The 18,701-nt window shown below is 45.9% G+C and overlaps 3 protein-coding genes across 3 annotated transcripts in view; 1 reads left to right on the top strand and 2 right to left on the bottom strand.

The window, feature by feature from the left end:
* The window catches only part of TOR1B (torsin family 1, member B (torsin B)), a 5,050-nt gene extending 1,583 nt beyond the window's left edge, over positions 1 to 3,467 (top strand). Inside the window, exons 2-5 of the mRNA XM_009888057.1 lie at positions 195 to 478; positions 1,758 to 1,933; positions 2,960 to 3,087; positions 3,190 to 3,467. Of these exons, the coding sequence (XP_009886359.1) occupies positions 195 to 478; positions 1,758 to 1,933; positions 2,960 to 3,087; positions 3,190 to 3,467 (866 nt within the window). The remainder of the gene's footprint in view (positions 1 to 194; positions 479 to 1,757; positions 1,934 to 2,959; positions 3,088 to 3,189) is intronic.
* Positions 3,468 to 8,247: 4,780 nt separating this feature from the next.
* On the bottom strand, positions 8,248 to 12,631 carry LOC104289104 (torsin-1A-like). The gene is made up of 5 exons (XM_009888001.1): positions 12,418 to 12,631; positions 11,827 to 12,092; positions 9,928 to 10,103; positions 9,709 to 9,836; positions 8,248 to 8,733 (listed from the first exon to the last, which is right to left on the bottom strand). Exons 1-5 carry the CDS (start codon positions 12,629 to 12,631, stop codon positions 8,483 to 8,485), a joined length of 1,035 nt encoding a protein of 344 aa, XP_009886303.1. The 3' UTR covers positions 8,248 to 8,482.
* A 1,399-nt stretch (positions 12,632 to 14,030) lies between these two features.
* LOC104289149 (chromosome unknown open reading frame, human C9orf78) lies at positions 14,031 to 18,038 on the bottom strand. The gene is given in 9 exon segments (XM_009888056.1): positions 14,031 to 14,122; positions 14,564 to 14,662; positions 15,419 to 15,555; positions 15,970 to 16,167; positions 16,609 to 16,686; positions 16,766 to 16,836; positions 17,059 to 17,110; positions 17,758 to 17,817; positions 18,034 to 18,038. Coding segments are annotated over 9 exon segments (792 nt in total).
* Positions 18,039 to 18,701: the final 663 nt, after the last annotated feature.

Below are 18,701 nucleotides of genomic sequence, written 5' to 3'. Positions count from 1 at the left end.
TGTGGCGGGTGCCCGGCACCCATTGGTGGCCACGCGGAGCTCGCCTGGTGGGCGGCCGGTGACCAGCACCCGTTGGTGGCCACGCGGAGCTCGCCTGGTGGGCGGCCGGTGACCAGCACCCGTTGGTGGCCATGCAGAGCTCGCCTGGCGTGTGGCCACTGAGCGGCACCCATTGGTGGCCATGCAATGCTGAGCTCTCCCTCTCCCCACAGCGCTGAGGGCGCAGCTGGACGCCAAACTCTTTGGGCAACACCTTGCCAAGGATGTGGTGCTGAAGGCAGTGATGGGCTTCAGCAACAACCCCAGCCCCAAGAAGCCGCTGACGCTCTCGCTCCACGGCTGGGCCGGCACCGGCAAGAACTTCCTCAGCCAGATCCTGGCGGAACATGTCCACCCCGCCGGCCTGCGCAGCAAGTACGTCCATCTCTTCCTGGCCACCCTGCACTTCCCCCACCAAGACCTTCTCAAGCTCTACAAGGTGAGGAGGGACACGAGGTAATCCAGTTACCACGAGTCCCTAAACCCCCTATTACGGGAGTTTGGCTGTTGGTGCTGCACAAGTCCCCCAGATCCTTGACAGCTGGCGGTGTCCTGCTGGGTATTTCCAGCGCTGGTGCTCAGGAGAGATGGAGAGGGAAATGCATTCAGAAAGTGAAACAGAAAGGCACTGAAATGCCAAGAAATCTAAAGTGAGAGTAATTTTGTCATGCTCTTCTCTCACTGATGCCATCTGCTGATTCCTGCGGTTCTTGCTGTTAGGAAAGAATCCCAACGTTAAAAGTGTGCACACTGGTTGGCTGGGATGGAGGGAGGGACTTTATAGCAGCACTTGCAGTGTCGTGTTTTGCATTTGTGGCTAAAACAGTGTTGATAACGCACTGGTGCTTTGGCTGTTACCGAACAGTGCTTGCACAGCCTCAAAACTTGCTTTTTTTCCCCCCATTCCTAGTGAGCAGGCTGGGGTGGGCAAGAGATTGGGAGGGGACACAGCTGGGACAGCTGACCCCAGTCCGCCACAGGGATATTCCATACCATATGCTGTCATGCTCAGCAATAAAAACTGGGGTAGAAGAAGAAAAAGCTGGGGGGTGTTGGCTTCCAAGGTGGCGGTTGTTCTAACACTGGCTGGGTGGGGGTCTGCATGTGTGTGTGGGGGGTGTGAGTGCTTCCCTTTGCTTGTATTTTTCCTCTTGCCATCACCTACCAAAATGTCTGTGAGTTTTCTCACTTTTATTCTTCCTCCTCTCTTGCCCTTCCTGCTGGGGAGCTTGGCTGCTGGCCGGGTCACTCCACCACACACTATGCTCTGAAAAAGTGTAGCCCACATGAGAGATTTTTCAAGTGACTTTGTTCCTCGACATTGGATTTCTGATCTTCATGTTTGATGGTACCCAAAACTGATAGATGTGGTTTCTGTATAAAAAAGGAAACAATGATTTTTTTAAAAACAAACAAAAAAGCAGCTTTCTCTTCTTTAAGATTTCTCATCTCATCCTGGGTTTTGTGCCTTTTCCATACACTAAGCAGAAAGAATGAGAAAGTCTCATTTGTGAGCAGGAAGAGAATTCACATCGATGTCACGTCTTAAAGGGATCAGTCATGGAGTTTACAGTCCTCTCTTCAGGAAGAAGTGTAACCAGTGTGTGTGTGATGCAGACATCTGAAAGGCTGTCCCTAGAGGCTGTCACATAACAAATATTTTGCAGTACATCCCCAAGAGACCTAGTTTTTCAGTGGTTTTCAACCTCTTGTTCCAGGAACAACTACAGAACTGGATTCGGGGCAATGTCAGTGCCTGTCCCCACTCTGTCTTCATTTTTGATGAGATGGACAAAATGCATCCAGGTCTGATTGATGCCATCAAGCCATTCTTAGACTATTATGAGGAGGTTGATAAGGTGTCCTACAGGAAAGCCATCTTCATCTTCCTCAGGTCTGTAGCATCTATTTTGCTCATTTTGAGATACTGATACAGATCTGTGTTTGTGATGATAATGATGTTCCTATGGGACCTCATTCAAAGAACGGCAGAAGAATCGCTCTGGAGTGAAGACCCTCTCTGTAAAGACAGAGGGGAGCACTGTGAGCTCTGGCGTGGCCTGTGCCTGTAGCAGAGCAGGTCTGACGTGGTGCTGCATCCCTCTGCAGCGTGCTGAGCTCGCGAGCCTGGCGCAGAGCACTGGTCGTATGGGAGTTCACATTCTGGGGAAGTTCTCTGCGATGGGTGCACCATGTACTGGGTCTGGCTGGGATGGAGTTAACTGTCTTCCTAGCAGCCGGTTTAGTGCTGTGTTTTGGATTTGGGGCTAAAGCAGTGTTGATAATGCACCAATGTTTTGGTTGTTGCTGGATGGTGTTTGCAAAGCTTCAAGGCCTTCTCTTTTTCCCATGCTGCCCCCAGCGAGTAGGCTGGTGTGGGCAGGAGGATGGGAGGTGACACAGCTGGGACAGCTGACCCAAACTGGAATATTCGATACCATGTAATGTCATGCTCAGCAATAAAAACTGGGGCAGAGAAGGAAGGGGGGGTTCGGCATCCAAGGTGATGGTTCTTCAGCGACTGCCTGGGCATTGGTCTGACTGTGGGGGTGGTGAGTGATTTCCTTAGCCTTCCTTGGGGTTTGTTTCTCCTCTTTTCATTACCTGTTAAACTGTCTTTATCTTGACCCCACAAGTCTTCTTACTTTTGTTCTTTCTGTTTTCTCCTTCCATCCCTCTGAGGCGGGAGGGAGTAAGCAAGCAGCTGTGTAGGTGCTTGGCTGCTGGCTGGGGTCAACCCACCCCACACTGATGGCTATTTAAAGAACTGAAGTGTTTCCTTAGATTTTGGCTTATGGGTTTCTGTTTTGGTAATTTGTTTGATATTGAGAAGATGAGCAATACCTGTAACCGGCTAAAAAAGAAATTTTGGTTCAATTGTGTCTGTATTCACCGCTACACGTTTTTCTGTTATGAACAGCAATGCAGGTGGTGACTTAATTAATAAAGCAGCTCTTGACTTCTGGACAAGCGGAAAGCGCAGGGAAGAGATTCAGCTGAAAGACCTGGAGCCCATGCTCTCTGTAGGAGTCTTCAATAACAAGAATAGTAAGTCACCTTCCCCAGAAAATGGGAAATTCCTTTTACTTCATAACACAAGGTTCATCTCTTGACCCTGCCCTGCTTTTCCCTTTCCCCCAACTCCTCCAGGCGGACTGTGGCACAGCAGCCTCATCGACAGGAACCTCATTGACTACTTTGTCCCCTTCCTGCCCCTGGAGCACAAGCATGTGAAGATGTGCGTCAGGGCTGAAATGATAGCCCGTGGCTATGCTGTCAATGAGAAGATCGTTCAAGCAGTTGCTGATGAGATGACGTACTTCCCAAAAGAGCAGAAAATCTACTCTGATAAAGGATGCAAGACTGTACAGGCCAAGCTGGATATTCATGAAGACTTTGCAATGAGATACACAAAAGCCAAGGGTTGATTACCCTTCAGGTCTCCAAAGCACTTTCAGAGCTTTTGGAAATCTGTGTATTTGCACTTAAGCTTTTTTACTGTTGCAGGGACTATGGTGAAAATACCAGAAGAAGCAGTGTGGGCTTTTTAACTTTTTTTTTTAACTTTTTTTTTTTTTAACTTAATATCCCACTGTTCATCTCTGAACTGGCTGGTATCCAAATGTTGCCCCCTTTATTTTTCTTTTAACCTATAGAGAATTTCTGATTGTGACACATATAGCACTGGATACAGCCTCTTCAGCTTTATTCTTCCAAGTGCTGGGATTATTAAGTATTTAATTCCTCTTTCTACAAAATCTAGACTAGTGCAAAGGAGAACAGAGGAATTCTTCCAGGCAGTTATATTCCCTTCCTTGTACGCAGTCTTATTCGTGGGGTAGTGAAATGAAGGGATGGGTGGTGTCTTCAGGACTGTGATAGTGTCTGCAAGGGTGAATACCTTAATGCGTCAGGAAGAGGATGGTATCGTGGAAGGCTGCTTCTCCTTCACAGCAGATTGATGATGTTGTGGCTTCTACAGATGAGCGTCAGCTATTCAGGGACAGAAGGGCATGATTATAGTTTATGTCTGAGCTGTGGCATCATATCACATCTGCTACGGTAATATGGAAAGTCATGATAAGATCAAGGAAATCTGTTACTATGCAGTAGAGAAGGATGGGGGGAAGTAACTGCTTGCCCCTCAGCTTCTTTGGGAAAAAGAAATTGTAAAAGAAACTTTATATTCTTCTAAGTAAGGGGGCTAAGTGAATTTTTGTGGTAACTCCAGGGTGTTTGTCTTCCTAAGCAGAGGGACCCACATGAGGGATCTGACTGTTAAACGTATTAGGCCAGTCCGCTCTTCTTAATTAGAAAAATCTCTCATGAGGATTTGACTCTTGCAGCTTGTCAGGTTAGTCTGCATGCGAGATCCTGGGCCTGAAGTCTGCAATGTCTTTAGTAGTCCCACCCAGCCTCGGAGTGGCTAATGCTGCTCTCGCCTTGCTTGGAAGACACTTTCACGGCAGAATTTATTTTTAATAGTGTATTTTTATACTGAAGCGTAAGCAAGAGCTCTTCCTAGTGAGCCACGGGGAAGGGAGTATGGGAAATGGGGAGCAATCAACAACAATCCCATCCCTCACTAGATAAGTATGTTTTATAGTAGCTTTCAACATTAAAGAATGTCTGTATGGAAGGGTGAGTGATGAGTTAGGAAGCTGGGAAAGATTGATTTAACCTTCACCCACTTGGTATGGCTGGGATTTAAAACAGCTTTAACTCTTCACCATCCATCACTTGCAGATCAAATATCGTAGTGCAAGACAGAAGTGCCTACCACTTAGTTGACTGTAGTGTGTTTTTTAAAGTGACGGGAGGGATTGGGCTATTTTTGTGCTGCAGCATCTATTCCCTCATTTGTACCAAAACTTGCTTTAAGATGTGATGCAAAACTTACAGGTCTCAACACTATTATGTTAATTCAAATTACAACAGAAAGCATAGCATTTACGCTCTGAACTAAAAGTGCCAATTGCCTTTTACAGCCCCACGTGGAATTTGTCAAATGTTGGCAAACTGTTCACGCTGTTGCAATCTCCAGAGCCAAATGCTAGCTAGCCATTAACCTTGGGACATTGGACTGTTGCTTTTCATGTATAATGTTTTGCCTGTTAACTGACTTACTCATAGCTGTGAATGCTGCATCCAGTTTCAGGTACTCCAAATACAAAATACTCGTGCAATTTCAAACCACTAAATATTACTACTGTACTGCACATGGAATAAATTGTAAGTCACTTTTCTCTCTTGGTTCAATCATTTTCAGCTATAGGAGAGTACTAGTTTATGCAGTTCTCAAGCAGCTTCACTGCAGCTTTCTGTTACGCTTCCATTATTCTTCAAAAATTGTTTATAACAATAATCAGATTAAATAGCCTGTTGATATTAAAGCATATTGAGTCATCCAACAGCACAGTAAGGCATTCAACAGTTAAATATGGCTCAGTAGAGACAAACACCTATGAAAAAGGCTTAAAAAAAAAAAAAGGTCCCTCTCTACCTGCTTTGCTTCAGTTATGAACAGACACCTCCTACCTACGCCAGGCACTGGAGGACAAATAAGGCTCAGGTAGCTTGTCTAACCATTCCTCCTCTCTGCGCTGTGTCTGGAAAGCTGTCATTCAGGGCGGCTCTTCACCTCTCCTCTAGCTGGCAAAAGCACGGCACTACAGGCTTTCATTTATCTCCGTGGGCCAGAGCATCTGCAGCCTCTCTAGCACTGAAAAAAAGCCAGTATGTAAATAACAGCCTAATTCAAGTGAGATACGGCTGCTGGCAACAACTCGCACCCCACTGAACAGTCAGTTGTTCACACTGTCGTGACCCAGGTGTTGTGCTGTGACGATGCACAAGGAAACTCATTATGGAGCATATAAGGGAAGCATACGCTGCCTTGTTCATCAGGACTTTGCACTCTGCCTGCACCGCTCTGCACGCACGACAGTTTGGCTGTTTGGCCCAGGGCGTCAGGCAGATGAATCTCTGGGGCCAGGCTGCCTCTTCCTAGCAAAAGCAGCACTTAATATATTGCTGTATTTTAATCACAGTCTGTAATTTTATGAGCACAGCGTGAGATCTTGGACTGTTCCCTACAAAAGAAGGTTGAATTAAAGTAGTAGTTGCCTGTACTGGACTTTGGTAAGAACAAACAAAATTCAGTCTCACCAAAGCTACTCTCACCTGGCCAACTCACTGTTTCTCTAGGAATCACACCTTTCCCCCCATTTGATATTTTTTTTAAAGTTGTCCGATACAGTTTCGAGTGCCCTGTTAAGAACAACAATGGCCAAAGTTACCCAGTCACAGCAGGAAAGACAGTGAGGATCTCGGCTTTGAAACCATGCAGTCTAAAGGGGAGGAATAACATCAGGATCAAAGCTGGGAGTGATTTCAGGCACACACATTTCCTTTACCCAGATGCAGGAGATGCTCCTAGCCAGGTCTGTTTCCAGGGACAGAAGAGAGATTAAACAGAGGCAGTCTCAACCCTTTGAACATCATTTCTACACCTTCTAGAGGAAGCCTCCATCCACTCTAAGCCATCTAGGCCTACGATATAGTTAAATACTTGCTACCAATGTATGTCAATTGCTAGTATCAATGCTGCAATGGCACATAAAGCAGAATTAAGAGTGTACTTAATGCTGGAAAAGCCACAATACTGCTTGGTTGAACTGTTTCTTCTGATGAGAAGGTACCAGACAGTAGTAAAAGTCTATTGTTTTCACATCTGCTTTTTTCCATGAGCCAGTCATTTGCTATGATCAGGAGGTCAAAGAAACAGATAAATACCCAAGTTCAAAGCGCTCATATGCTGACAAATACTAGGACTGATAATTTGCATATTATACAACTTCAGAGCAGAACTGGACAGCTGAAGTTTTACTGACCCTTTTCTTCCCCTTACAGAGAAAACTTCAAGATGCTGCCACTGAGAACGTAGGTGGCTTCAATCAGAGCTTGCGGGGTGTTCAGTCAGTGGTACCACAGTGGTAGGAGATAAGCAGGTCAAGGTCATCCCTATGATACTGTTGAGCACATATACATCTAGAAAGTCTGCCTCTACAATAACCACGGGAGTGTAATGGTCTAGAAGTGCAGTTACCACTTCAAACTTTGTTTCCCTTTTACCAGGTAGCAAAGAATCACATCTCCTCCCCATATCTATTCCCTTTGAACTCAAGAAGGGAGGTACCTGTATTCAAGCACAGCTGAACACTTCAGTCAGCAATGTAGGATGCTCTTCTGCAATAAGTAGTAAGTTTGTGCAAAATTAACATCAAATCACTCAATGCAAGGAACACCAAAAGGTACCTAAGAAATACATTTCTGATGAGAAAAGTTTATTTTGAATAGAAACGAGTGAAAAAAGCCTCTGCAGTGCTCACATTTAGAAACAAGTCTGACACTCTTTGCAGTAACTTCAGTTGACACATTTAACATTTTTTTTTTTCAAATGCCCTCAGCTCTGTCTCCATCCCTGCTTCAAAGGCATACAGTATTGTAAGAACAAGAAAAGGGAAAACCCTGCAAGCTGGTCCCTGAATTCTACATGTACGCGAAGAGGAAAAACGTCTTTTCCATTTCTTTGGAGTAAAATTTAACCTGTACATGTTTCCCATTAAGCTACACCCTTTCCACGAAGCTGACTCACCAGTCAGAAAGCACTTTCTCCCTCCTGAGATCCCTGCTGGGAAAGCATGCTGTGGGTAACTTTATACATAAAAAAAATATAGGAACCGACTACACTGCTCTGGCAGTCAAGGATTTTAACTCGCTTCCTTGTGATATTAAGTCCACCCTCTGAACACCATTCACACCAAAGCGTTTCATATTCTTGGTTTGACATGCAGGAGGCCAATTTATACCACTGTTTTGAGAAAAACAATGGAACTGCACGATGTTGCATAGAAGACTCCGGATTTTTTTAATTAGAGAATCACCCCCTTATCTTTACTAGAACCAAGCTGTTCAAGGAGAAAGGACACATCTTACTTTTATTGCAGTTATAGGAATATTCCCACACAAACCAAACGAAGGCTTTCCTAGACATAGGAACTTTGATTAAAATTCTCAATATTCTCTAGAGATCATCCAAATCAAACCAAAATCCCATTAAAATTCAGTCACAGTCTCAGTCCTTCTATACGGGCCAACTGCCTGCCAAACGGTTCTGATAATCAACACATGATCCAAGAGGAATCTTCATCGCTGTCAGACACAGACCTCCGCATTCACACCGCAGTTCTTTCTTACCTTGGCAACACAAGGAGAGCCGTGACTAGTGACAACAAAACCGCAGAGGTGCTGCCGCTTATTTACACACCAGTTAAAAAATAACATTCCTTTCTTTAAAAAGTGCTTAAAAATGAAATGTCACAGGTTCTCCACTTCGTAATTAAGTTAAATTTGCTTCTTTGCAGGTTGTAGCAATAAAGCATTAGAAGTCATAGTAATAATCCAGCTTTGCATCCACAGTTTTACATCCTTTATCTGAATAAATTCTCTCCTCTTTGGGGAAGTAGGTCATTTCGTCGGCTATTCTGGTTAAAATGTCTTCATCCACAGCATAGCCACGTGATTCAACCTCCACCCTGACACACATTTTCACATGTTTGTATTCCAGAGGCAGGAAGGGAACAAAGTAGTCAATGAGATTTCTATCAATCAAGGTGCTGTGCCAAAATCCACCTACAAAGGGAAAAAGAAGAGGTTTGTTTCTACTCTAGTTCAACACTACCATGGGTTGAATGGGAGCATGAGGCGTATACGTAGCCCTACAATACCAGTAAGATTCTACCTGTGTTTTTAGGACCCTATAATGCACAGGTAAGCCCAAATATAAGCCCCTTCTCATGGTACTTTGTGATAACATTTCAGACAGACACATAAATGTGGTCCATTGGAGCTGAATGAATGAATTCTGACCAAAGGCATTTAAGCCTTGCTCCCCAGGTGCTAGTCTCATACCTTTCCCTCTCTAACCTACAGAAGAACAGATTTTTCTCTCTTATCAGCTCTCCCAGACCAGCTTGTCTTGCTCCTTTTCAGAGATTGAATCTAACCTTTAAAAAAATGCAGTAACTTTGCTTCCGATGCTAATTTTAGACCATAACTATTTTAAACCCCGTTTTCACCAGAAGTCCTGAGTGAGGAAACTTAGGAAACACTGGACTGCTTGCACCAGGGCTGGCATGTCAGCTTGTTCCCCATAAATAGCTCCTAAATAACTGCCTGAAGGCTTTTAACAGACTGAGCAAGAAAGGCTAAGTGGGTGGGGGGGCCGAGCAAGCGATTTCCCCATAATAAAGCATTTTATTGGTTAAGGATTTTTCAGCTAATGCAGTATCTAGCCTTACTGTCTAGATTTCTGTTTGCTTTCTCTTTTGCTTATTAGTATGTCAGTAAGTGGACAACATAGACTTCCCCCCACATATGCAATCCAACGGACAGCAAAAATACTGGTAGCCAAAGTGTACACAGAGCTCCTTAACCTTCACTTCATTTCAAGAGCCACCTGTAGGTCCCAAAACTGCATTGTGGCTCCTTGCTAGCCAAAAACGGGGCCACATCAAGTAGAAACCATAGCTGTAAAAATGCGCCACATGCAGCCCATCTCCTTTGTAGAACTTCTACCACCTCAAAAGCAATCACAGTTTTACTCACTATTTTTGTTATTGAAGACGGACACAGACAGTGCATTTTGCACATCTGTGAGCTGTATATCTTCCCTTTTCTTCCCATTTCTCCAGAAATCCAGTGCCACCTCTGTTATCTTTTCAGCTCCTGCATTGCTAAGTAAAGAGAAAACAAAGATTGTAGCTAGAGGTAGTTTTAAAAGGCACTGCATGTACAGAACAGCAAACCTGAGAAGCCACTTCTTACCTGAGGAATATGAAGATGGCTTGTCGGTAAGACACCCCATCCAGAAGCTCATAGTAGTCCAGGAATGGCTTGATAGAGTCAATGAGTCCTGCATGCATTTTATCCATTTCATCAAATATGAAAAGTGATCTGGGACAGATGCTCACATTTCCCCGAATCCATGACTGCAACTGGTCCTGAGTAGCACAGAAATAAAAGACATTGAAACAGTTTCTGTTTAAAAGACAGAAAATAGCACTTCTTATTGACTTTTGTCCTGAAAGAGTCATTTCAATTGTGTCATTCTAACACCTTTGGCTTCTTGACTAAAACATGGTTAAAAGCTGTAAATAAAACTAACAGAATCTCACATTTGTTCTGAAAAAAATTCAAGACACGAAGAGACAGGGTGGGACAAGCAGGAAACCTCCTCATGAGAAAGATATTCCTGTAAACATAGCAAAAATGAAAGTACACAGTAGGACAAGGAACAGGTACCACCAAGGAACAGCAACACAAAGCAAAGCCCTGACGAGCAAGACAATAACTTTTGGCAGCACTTTGGTCTAAACATCCTTAGGCGTCAAAACTATGAACAATGTTAAATTTGCTACCTGAACAGCACCAGTGAGAAATTGCAAAAGTAGAAACAGAATTGAATGCTCAGCCCTGTGTTTTAATCATTCAGAAGTTAAATGAAGACAATTACAAGCCCTTCTTAAAACACAATATTGTTCACAAGGGCTAATGGTATATTGTATTTAAAGATTCTTTCACTTAAAGGTTACATTTAAGGTCAATAATGAAGCAATCAGAAAAAATGGGTTGATCTGCTGGCAGATGAATGGGAAGTGACCATTCTAACCATTTTCAATGATTCTTCATTTTTTTTTGTATTCAGTGTTTACTCAGTCCCCAAACTGCAGAGGCAGCACAGGACGGTGGCACTGGTGCAGTGTGGGTAAGAAGCGACAGTTCCTTCTGCTGCCATGGGCAGCAAGTTTCCCAAGTGTAATCACCTCGAAACAAAAGCAGAAAAGGATCCGTGCTATTTTAAAACAGCTCAGTTGCAAGAAGAGGGAAAGTAAGCTGTAAAAGAGGAAACAGACATTTCCTTCATTTAGAAATCAGGTTTTTAAACTCTCCCGTTCCCATTTTTAACATATACAAACGGAATATAAACATTCAGTACTACAAAAGACAACGGAACTCATTCAAACTCTGCTGTTAACAAAGTTAGAACAAAAAAAAAAAAAAAAGCCAGAAAACATGCATCTGAGCTACTGCTCCACATGATCTCCACCTGCCTACAGGACTGCACGGACATAAACTGGCAGGACAATTCCAAATACATTTATTTGTACCTTTCTGACAACAGAGTATTTTGTGATTTTGTTTTACAGGGAAATAGATGCATAGGAAAAACTAAATAACCTCCCCAATGTTCAGTCAAACTGAAAAGTACACCCATGCCTCAGGGAGCAAGCTTCAGCTTACTATGGTACCTGACACACTTGGAGGTGACCAGGTGGTTCCCCAGAGTCATGAACTCTTAGTTTTTCACAGCTCTCACCAGTGTATCACCTAACCATGGAATCCTGCTGCATCACCCTTATCGTTAAGTCGTTGCACCTCTAAGCAAAGCGCAGAACACAAAATAACTGTATCATTCTTCCCTAAAGAGAGGCTCATAACACATGCAAAAAAACTTACATTCACAAGAAAAACAAGTCCTGATAGATATCAGGATTTACCCAGTTCTGTAGAAGATTCCAAAACTGACACAGGCTACATTTCACTGCAAAAAAAAAATAATCTAGATTTCTAGTACAGATTGTGCCGTAACATTTATAAATCAATACTGCAGTCACTGCAGCAGAGCTGCGCCCCACCGCCACGGGTTCCACAGCACACTCTTACCTTGTAGAGATTGATGCTGTGAGCGTGAGGGAAGTGCAAAGTCGCCACGAACTGATGGACATATTTACTCTGCAGACCCCTTTTATAAATGCTTTCAGCGACTATCTTACTGACAAAGTTTTTGCCTGTTCCAGTCCACCCGTGCAAAGAAAGGGCAAGAGGTTTTTTGGCGTTGCTGTTGTTCAAGAAGCCCTTCACGGCCTTTACAACCGCCTTGTTCACCAGGTGCTGCCCGAACAGCTTCTTGTCCAAATTCTCCTGCAGAGCTGGACGGAGAGACCACCCCGTCAACAGCGAGGAGGCAGACGGGCAGGGGGGGCCCGCCGCTTTCTCCCTCCTTCCAGGAAGGTCCACCACCCACCCCGCCGCGCAGGCAGCCGACCCCAGGCCAGGAGGGCAAAGGGCCGGCCGAGCTGGAGCAGCACCCCGCGGCCCACGGGCAGGCCCCACGGGGGAGGCCCCACAGGCCCTGCGCGGCTCCCGGCACCTCGGCAACCACCACCACCACCACCCCCCGCCAACGCCTTCCCGCCACCACCGCAATATCCCCTCAGCTCGCCCCGGCCCCCAGCACCCCCCTCAGCCCCGCACCGGCGGCGGCGCGCCGGGCGTGTCGCTGGAGGCAGCACTCCTTGAAGTAACCGTAGAGCCGCGGGTAGGAGATGAAGCCGGTAAGGGCCGAAGCAGCGGCGCCCGCGATCGCCAGCCCCAAGCTGATGGGCTCCACGGCGCTGGCTGGCCTGAGGAGCAGCGGCAGCAACGCCAACCCCAGAGCCGCCCGCAGCGCGCCCCGCCGCAGCTTCATGGCCCGCCCGGCCCCGCCGCCGGCCCGGCCGCCGCTTCCGCCCCCGCAACACCGCTTCCCCCGCCGCCGCCATCTTGGGTGCGGGCAGAGGCGGGGCTGAGGGGGAGGGCCGGCGCCATGTTGGACGGGCACCCGCGGGGCCGCCCGCGGCTGTAATTAGTCAAATGGCGGCCCCCTGTGGTACACCTCATGAAGTACCGCGCTCACGCTCGACCGGTAGCGCAGCAGTGCCGCCTCTGCGGGTACTCGGGGGGAACGGCACCCCAGACCTGCACGGGGGTACAAGCTCAGAGACAAGCTTGCATAGTTACCGGGCCCAGGGATTTTTTTTTTTCGTTAAAAAAAAAAAAAAAAAGGCAAAATTTTAGGCTATCCCACCCCTCCCTGGAGTGTTGGGACTCCAGAGTGATGGGACATGGACACCCTGCCAGAACACAGAAGACATCAGTGCGCATCCCAGAAGGAAAAATGACATTTACAATCATTTAAAAACACTTTTTATTATTTCCGAGTTCCAAATCTTGTTTTTAAGTTCCCGCACGTCATACCTCCTCGGAAGACATGGCTGACACCAGCTGCGGGGCCTCTGGCTTCTTCACAAGCTGCCATGCCGATCGACCCCGTCCTGAGAGCTGAAAGTGAGATTTTTTCCTCCAATCCAACAGTTACAACCTGATCCAGTTTTCTTCTTCCTTGCAGCTAAAATAAAATGCAGCGAACGGCTACAGAGATAAGTCTACGGGGGGGACGGACGGACGGACGACATACAAAACAAGGCGGCACACGCTATAAAATCCCTGGCGCTGTGTATCTGCTGTGGTTTCTTGCGCTGACGACAGCCGCAGCGCGACAGCGGCAGGCACAGCCAACGCTCCGACTTCCCCCAGAGCACTCGCAAGCCCAGCTGAGGCGCAGCGGCATGGAAGACGCTGCTGCAGCATCTCTGCCTCACATAGCCAAGGCCCCCGGCAACAAACAACAAGTCTCTTACAAAGTCACATTCAAGCAAACCAGCTTTCAACCTTCCCTTTATCTTTACAAGGCAAACAGCACTGCTGCTGTTATAGTATCGTGCGCTTTTTTTCTATTTTTTAAGAGGGTGAAAGAATCTGTAAAAGAAAGAAAGTTTGTTTTCCCCCCTCAACAATGCCAACCAGGAAAGCTCGTGTTCTTTGAAAAGAAGGTTTATAACTGAAAAGAAGCTATACACAAGATTTTACTGACCAAAGAGTTCACAATCACCTGCCAACTGATTCACTACAAGGTCACAAGAAAAGCTTTGTAGGTAACACCAGCATGTGAAGGTGGTGACTCTCCGCACATCCATTTCAGGTCATTGACACAAAATCCTCTATGAGTGGAAAATAAGAACAACTGCAAAGACTTCAGTCCACGTTCATCAGTATCGCCTATTCATCTTCTTGAATTTCTCATAATGATAATCATCCGTTGCTTTTTCATTGAGCGGACGTTTGCGATTTGGAGGAGACCCTTCAAAAGAAAGAGAAAGAAGTATTATTTCCCTGTTCATTCACAGGAGACATTTCCTTAACTCCACCACTTCCTTTAAGAGCCCTTTGCTCAGGGAAAGGTTACTGCTTTAGCTGTCAGTGCTCCCCAGCCTTGCACCCTTTGCTATTCCAGCTTTCACCAAAGCCTTGTCAGCCAGCTTTGGCAACGTGTTTCAGCTGTGACCTTCGCTACTCCACCCTTGGGCATCTCTAAAGACATCCCCCATCCAGAGGGCTTCATGTGTGACCTAGTAAGGCACATCAAATGCAACAGCCTCTCATGGACTTAGATTGCTCCGTTTTCCCACTATCGCAGGGCACCCGGAGAAGAGAAGGTAAGAAGAGTTAGATCATTTCCCTGTGCAAGGCCCCTGAAGAGTTTCAGTGTCTCTTCTTAGGACATTTCAGATTAGGAACATACGTTCGGGTTCTGGCCTCTCCGTATCCCCCACTCTCAATGGGCGAGGCTTTGGTTCTTCTTTGTTCCTTCGCACTGGTGCATTTAGCTCCTCATGATAAACTGAAAGAAGGAAAGCATCAGATAAGGAATATTATCTGGAGCAGATGTTATGCAGAAAGACATATTTCTGTGGCTTTTGTTACAACTGATCTTCAGCAGAAACAACAGAACCTCAGAACAAGCATTCATGTAATTGGTTTCTATGGATAATCAATAAATGCAAGATGGGAGACAACAAATTTTAGTAGCACTATTTCATCAGGAGTGGCCCAAAGACTAATTTCCTTCAGCACACACAAATCTGACTCCAAAACTCCCCCATAAGCATGGTTAGAAACAGCGGAAGGCTGCCTTTCCTCCAGATGGCTGCCGTATGAGACGCTCTCCCGGAAATTACTTTCCATCTCCTGTCTAGTAAGGTCTATGTTTGCTTGACCACCTGTCTGCTTGGGCAGCCTACAAAATGGATTCTCTCAATTACAAACCATCATTTATAATGGCAGATGAGGCAGGCATTTCCACACGCTCAAGATACAACTTAAAAAACAGTCTTGAAATTTATGAGGCGATGTCAGCTGGGAGTTCAAGAGCAGAAAGTTAAGCTGTGAGTAAGATGTCCCTCTCCTTGCTGATGGATGGAAGACAAAGACCAAGCCAGATGGGGTCTATCTGAGCATCCCAGGAAAAGGAATCAGACAGCTTCTTGTGCTCATACACCAACTAACTTCTCCTGCATCAGACTCTGTCCCAACTGACAGCTTTTCTTCAGCAGAGGAGAGGGTCACACCTGGGTCAGGAGAGCTACGCGAGACTTACATCTGTTGTGCTGGACATAGTTAACAGCCATGTTCGTGGGAACAAAGGAGGTTTCGCTGTCTTTCTTTTTGTTCTGCTGCTCTGCCAGCAGCTTGGCCTTGGCCTCTTCAGTTGAGATGATGTTTTTTATTTTTGCACTGGAAGGAAAAAAAGAAAACCCTCATTAATTTTTAGAAGCGGTAGTAGACATAGAAATGCTAAGGGGGTGGAAATGGGGGATAGTAAGAACAACTGCTATGCTACATGATGTGTTTTTTGAGAGAGGAGCCCGTGCTATAGAAACAGACGCTCTCTTTCAAAGGTAGAGGGAAGCTTGCATCTTCAGTGCATCCTCTTTCAGTGCAGGGCATAAACGCATCCTGCTAGATTCCAGTCACCAAAGTTAAGAGCCTTCTGCCAGAAGTCATACGATGGAGCTGCACTGGAGCCCTATCACTGTGGAGAACATGCTGTGCTACATATTGTGCCAATCCAGAACAAGGCGCAATCCCATCACAGAGCTAAACTGGGGCCATCTAATCCAGCCATACCGCTGCTCTGCCAATCAACACTTGCTCCTCCGGGCAATTCAGGCCATAACCAACAGAATCTGGTTGGACAGCATCTCCTCAGTCTTCTTGGCTGAGGAGACACGGATGTTCTCTGGCAGCTCGTACAGAGAGTCCTCAGCATTCTTAAGCTTCACCTTCTGCTCCTCATTCTCCACAATTCCCTTTCTCTTCTTCAGCTCAGTCTCAATGTACTTCATCCTAAAGAGCAGCACACAAGGGACACACAGTACTTAAATTCTGTTTTCTGTACTCTGTCGCAGCACTGCTGGGCACAGCTGCAGCACTGTCCCGACAGCTAGGAGAGAGGAACGAATAATCTCTCCAAAACCACTCTGCTAACATCAATTGCAAGAAGCAATTGTGCAAGAAATGACCAGATCCTCCAAGCTCTTTCTCAACCAGCAGGGAAGGCTCCCACTGGTATTTCATGCCAGGCCAGCTGGTTGGCAGCTCCCAGCTTTGTCCACAAAAAAGCCTTCTCTAGTGTGGCAGCCAGAAGGAGAAAGGGCAAGTGGAAGTTACAGGGAGAACTGGGAAGAAGTTCTGGGAGTACTCAGTATCCAAGACAGAAAAAAATACATTGTGAGGGGACACCCAACCCCAAATTCAACCCCCGAGACACAACGCAGCACAACTTACATGTCAGCATCTTCATCCCGCCTGTTGGTTTCAGCTGAGAAGGAAGTTCCCAAGTTTAGATCTTCCTCTTCATTAATCCTAAACGGAAGCCACAATGTTTACAGTTTGGAGTTTGGGGTTGTTGGTTGTTTGGTCTTCAGAGCCCATATGCACCCACCTGTCCTTGCCTCGTTCTTTCAGCTTCTTCATGTCCACCATTCCCCCAGATTTTATCTTAAATGGGTCATCCTGTAAAACAAATAATGAGGAATAATGAGAAATCCTGACGCTTCCCTTGACTTTAATGCTAGTCTTCGAGATCCGGATTAACACACGGAGAACATTTTAAGTATTGAGCTGTGACGTCAGCCCTCGCCCAGGCCAGACTGGCACAGCGATGGGCTGGACCGCACTGGTATTTTCACAACATTACATCTTAGCGCTGAGGAGATGGAAGTGTCTAGCACTTACCACAAGGGTTGCTTCTTCTTGCAACTTCTCTCCCACAAGCAGAGCTACAGCGCTAGTCAAGCGGATAAAGAAAGTAAATACAATTCAGTGGAATTGCCAACAGTACCGCGTTTCTTTATCCTTCTCTACATCTAGCCCATAGTCTGGCACACTGTATTCACACTAAATTGTCGGTCTTCCTAATCGCTCCGCATGGATAGAGGAACGATTAGTGTTTTGGGGAGATGAGAAGTTAAGGCAGATTTTAGTGCCTTCCAGCGAGTCACCAAAATAAGGAACACAGTTCATTGCTAGTGCACATTTCAGCTAGCTCATCAGTTAATCAATGGCATAGAGGAGAGGGAAGAGGGCAATTAGGATGGAGGAGGCGTGAAAGCATCCAATTTAAACCATGCGCGCAGCACAAAACCAATTTGTTGAAAAATGTTGGTAAATCCCAATCTCCGCCTTTCTCTTCATGGCTGCGATAGAGAACAGACTTTGCTCCCTGCAAACTGACACTGTGCGCCTGTACCAAACTCCTCCTCTTCTCCATCCTCAGGCTCTCACGGAGAAACTCCTCTACCAAGAGCATGGTTTTGGCGCTCTCTGACATGGAACGATTTCCACTGAAAGGAGGCACATTACAAGAGAGCAATTTACTGTTACATTACACTGTCGGACAACACGACTTCACACCCTTGGTGCTGCGTCCCTTACCTCACCCCATTGGGACGCTTTCTGAGGCTCTGAACTTCTTTGGTTTCCTCAAGTTTTAACCTGAAGAAAAAACATTTGACTTAATACTGGATGCTTTGTTTTTAGTTGATTAACTTATTTTGATTTTCTGCAGTTAACACGGAATCTTCTAGACAGGCCTTGCCTTAAACTTCTGCCTATCAGTGCCCACTTTTCTGGTTACAGATTAGATAGATATTTTCTCTTTTACTTTATTTAAGCACTTCCATTTATTTAAGCAGGTGGAAAAAAACCCACCACATCGCATCTGCTGGATATGTCCCTTCAGCACGCTTTCCCTCAGCTGAGGAAAGAAGCACTCAAGCATTTAAAGGCTTTAATAAGAAGCCAACGTGGGAAGAACCAGTCAAGCATCGTTGGGTTTAGTCCATGAAGATCTCCAGACAATATTCTCCTCATGGGAAAACCGAGACTAAGAAACAGGAATTAATGCAGGGGCCCTTTACTCCTACAACTGACAATAGCTCCTGTGATAATACAGTCATTTCTCAGGAGAAGGGGGAACTAACCAAGCACACAATTTGCAGCCAAATTAGCAGCAGCTCTCAAGTGAGTGTAACTCAGCTGAACGGTTGTCGAGATTAATCAGTGACTCAGAAGAAAGTTTAGGCTAAATTTAAATAGCAAACTTCTCTACATAGACTGACATGAATTCTTAATTTATTCAGATATTTGGTCTTTTCCGAGTTACGCATGTCGTTTACTATCTGCCCTGAACTATGCCTCATAGCATATTTTTCAGAGCTAAAATAATAACAAGAGAGGCCTTGCTCGGACTGCAAGGATCTGACAACAGAAGTGCCCATCCGGGAGTGCCCATTTCCAAGTGGAAGAGCAGCGAACGTTAGCAACGGCGCCCCCGGCCAGCGAGGGGGCTGCGCCGGCCCCGCCGACCCACCGCTGCC

This window comes from Charadrius vociferus, unplaced genomic scaffold (assembly GCF_000708025.1).
Source record: "Charadrius vociferus isolate BGI_N301 unplaced genomic scaffold, ASM70802v2 scaffold56, whole genome shotgun sequence".
In the NCBI taxonomy this organism is placed as follows: domain Eukaryota; kingdom Metazoa; phylum Chordata; class Aves; order Charadriiformes; family Charadriidae; genus Charadrius; species Charadrius vociferus.
Note: the sequence above shows the minus strand (reverse complement) of the source record. Positions and strands in the feature narration are given on the sequence as shown.

Excerpts from the sequence above, each read along its gene's own strand:
- LOC104289104 (XM_009888001.1), bottom strand. The coding sequence starts at position 12,631 with ATGAAGCTGCGGCGGGGCGCGCTGCGGGCGGCTCTGGGGTTGGCGTTG. Across the intron at positions 12,093-12,417 it reads CGCCCGGCGCGCCGCCGCCG|CTCTGCAGGAGAATTTGGAC; the intron begins GTGCGGGGCTGA and ends CTCTCCGTCCAG. Across the intron at positions 10,104-11,826 it reads ACAGCATCAATCTCTACAAG|GACCAGTTGCAGTCATGGAT; the intron begins GTAAGAGTGTGC and ends TGTGCTACTCAG.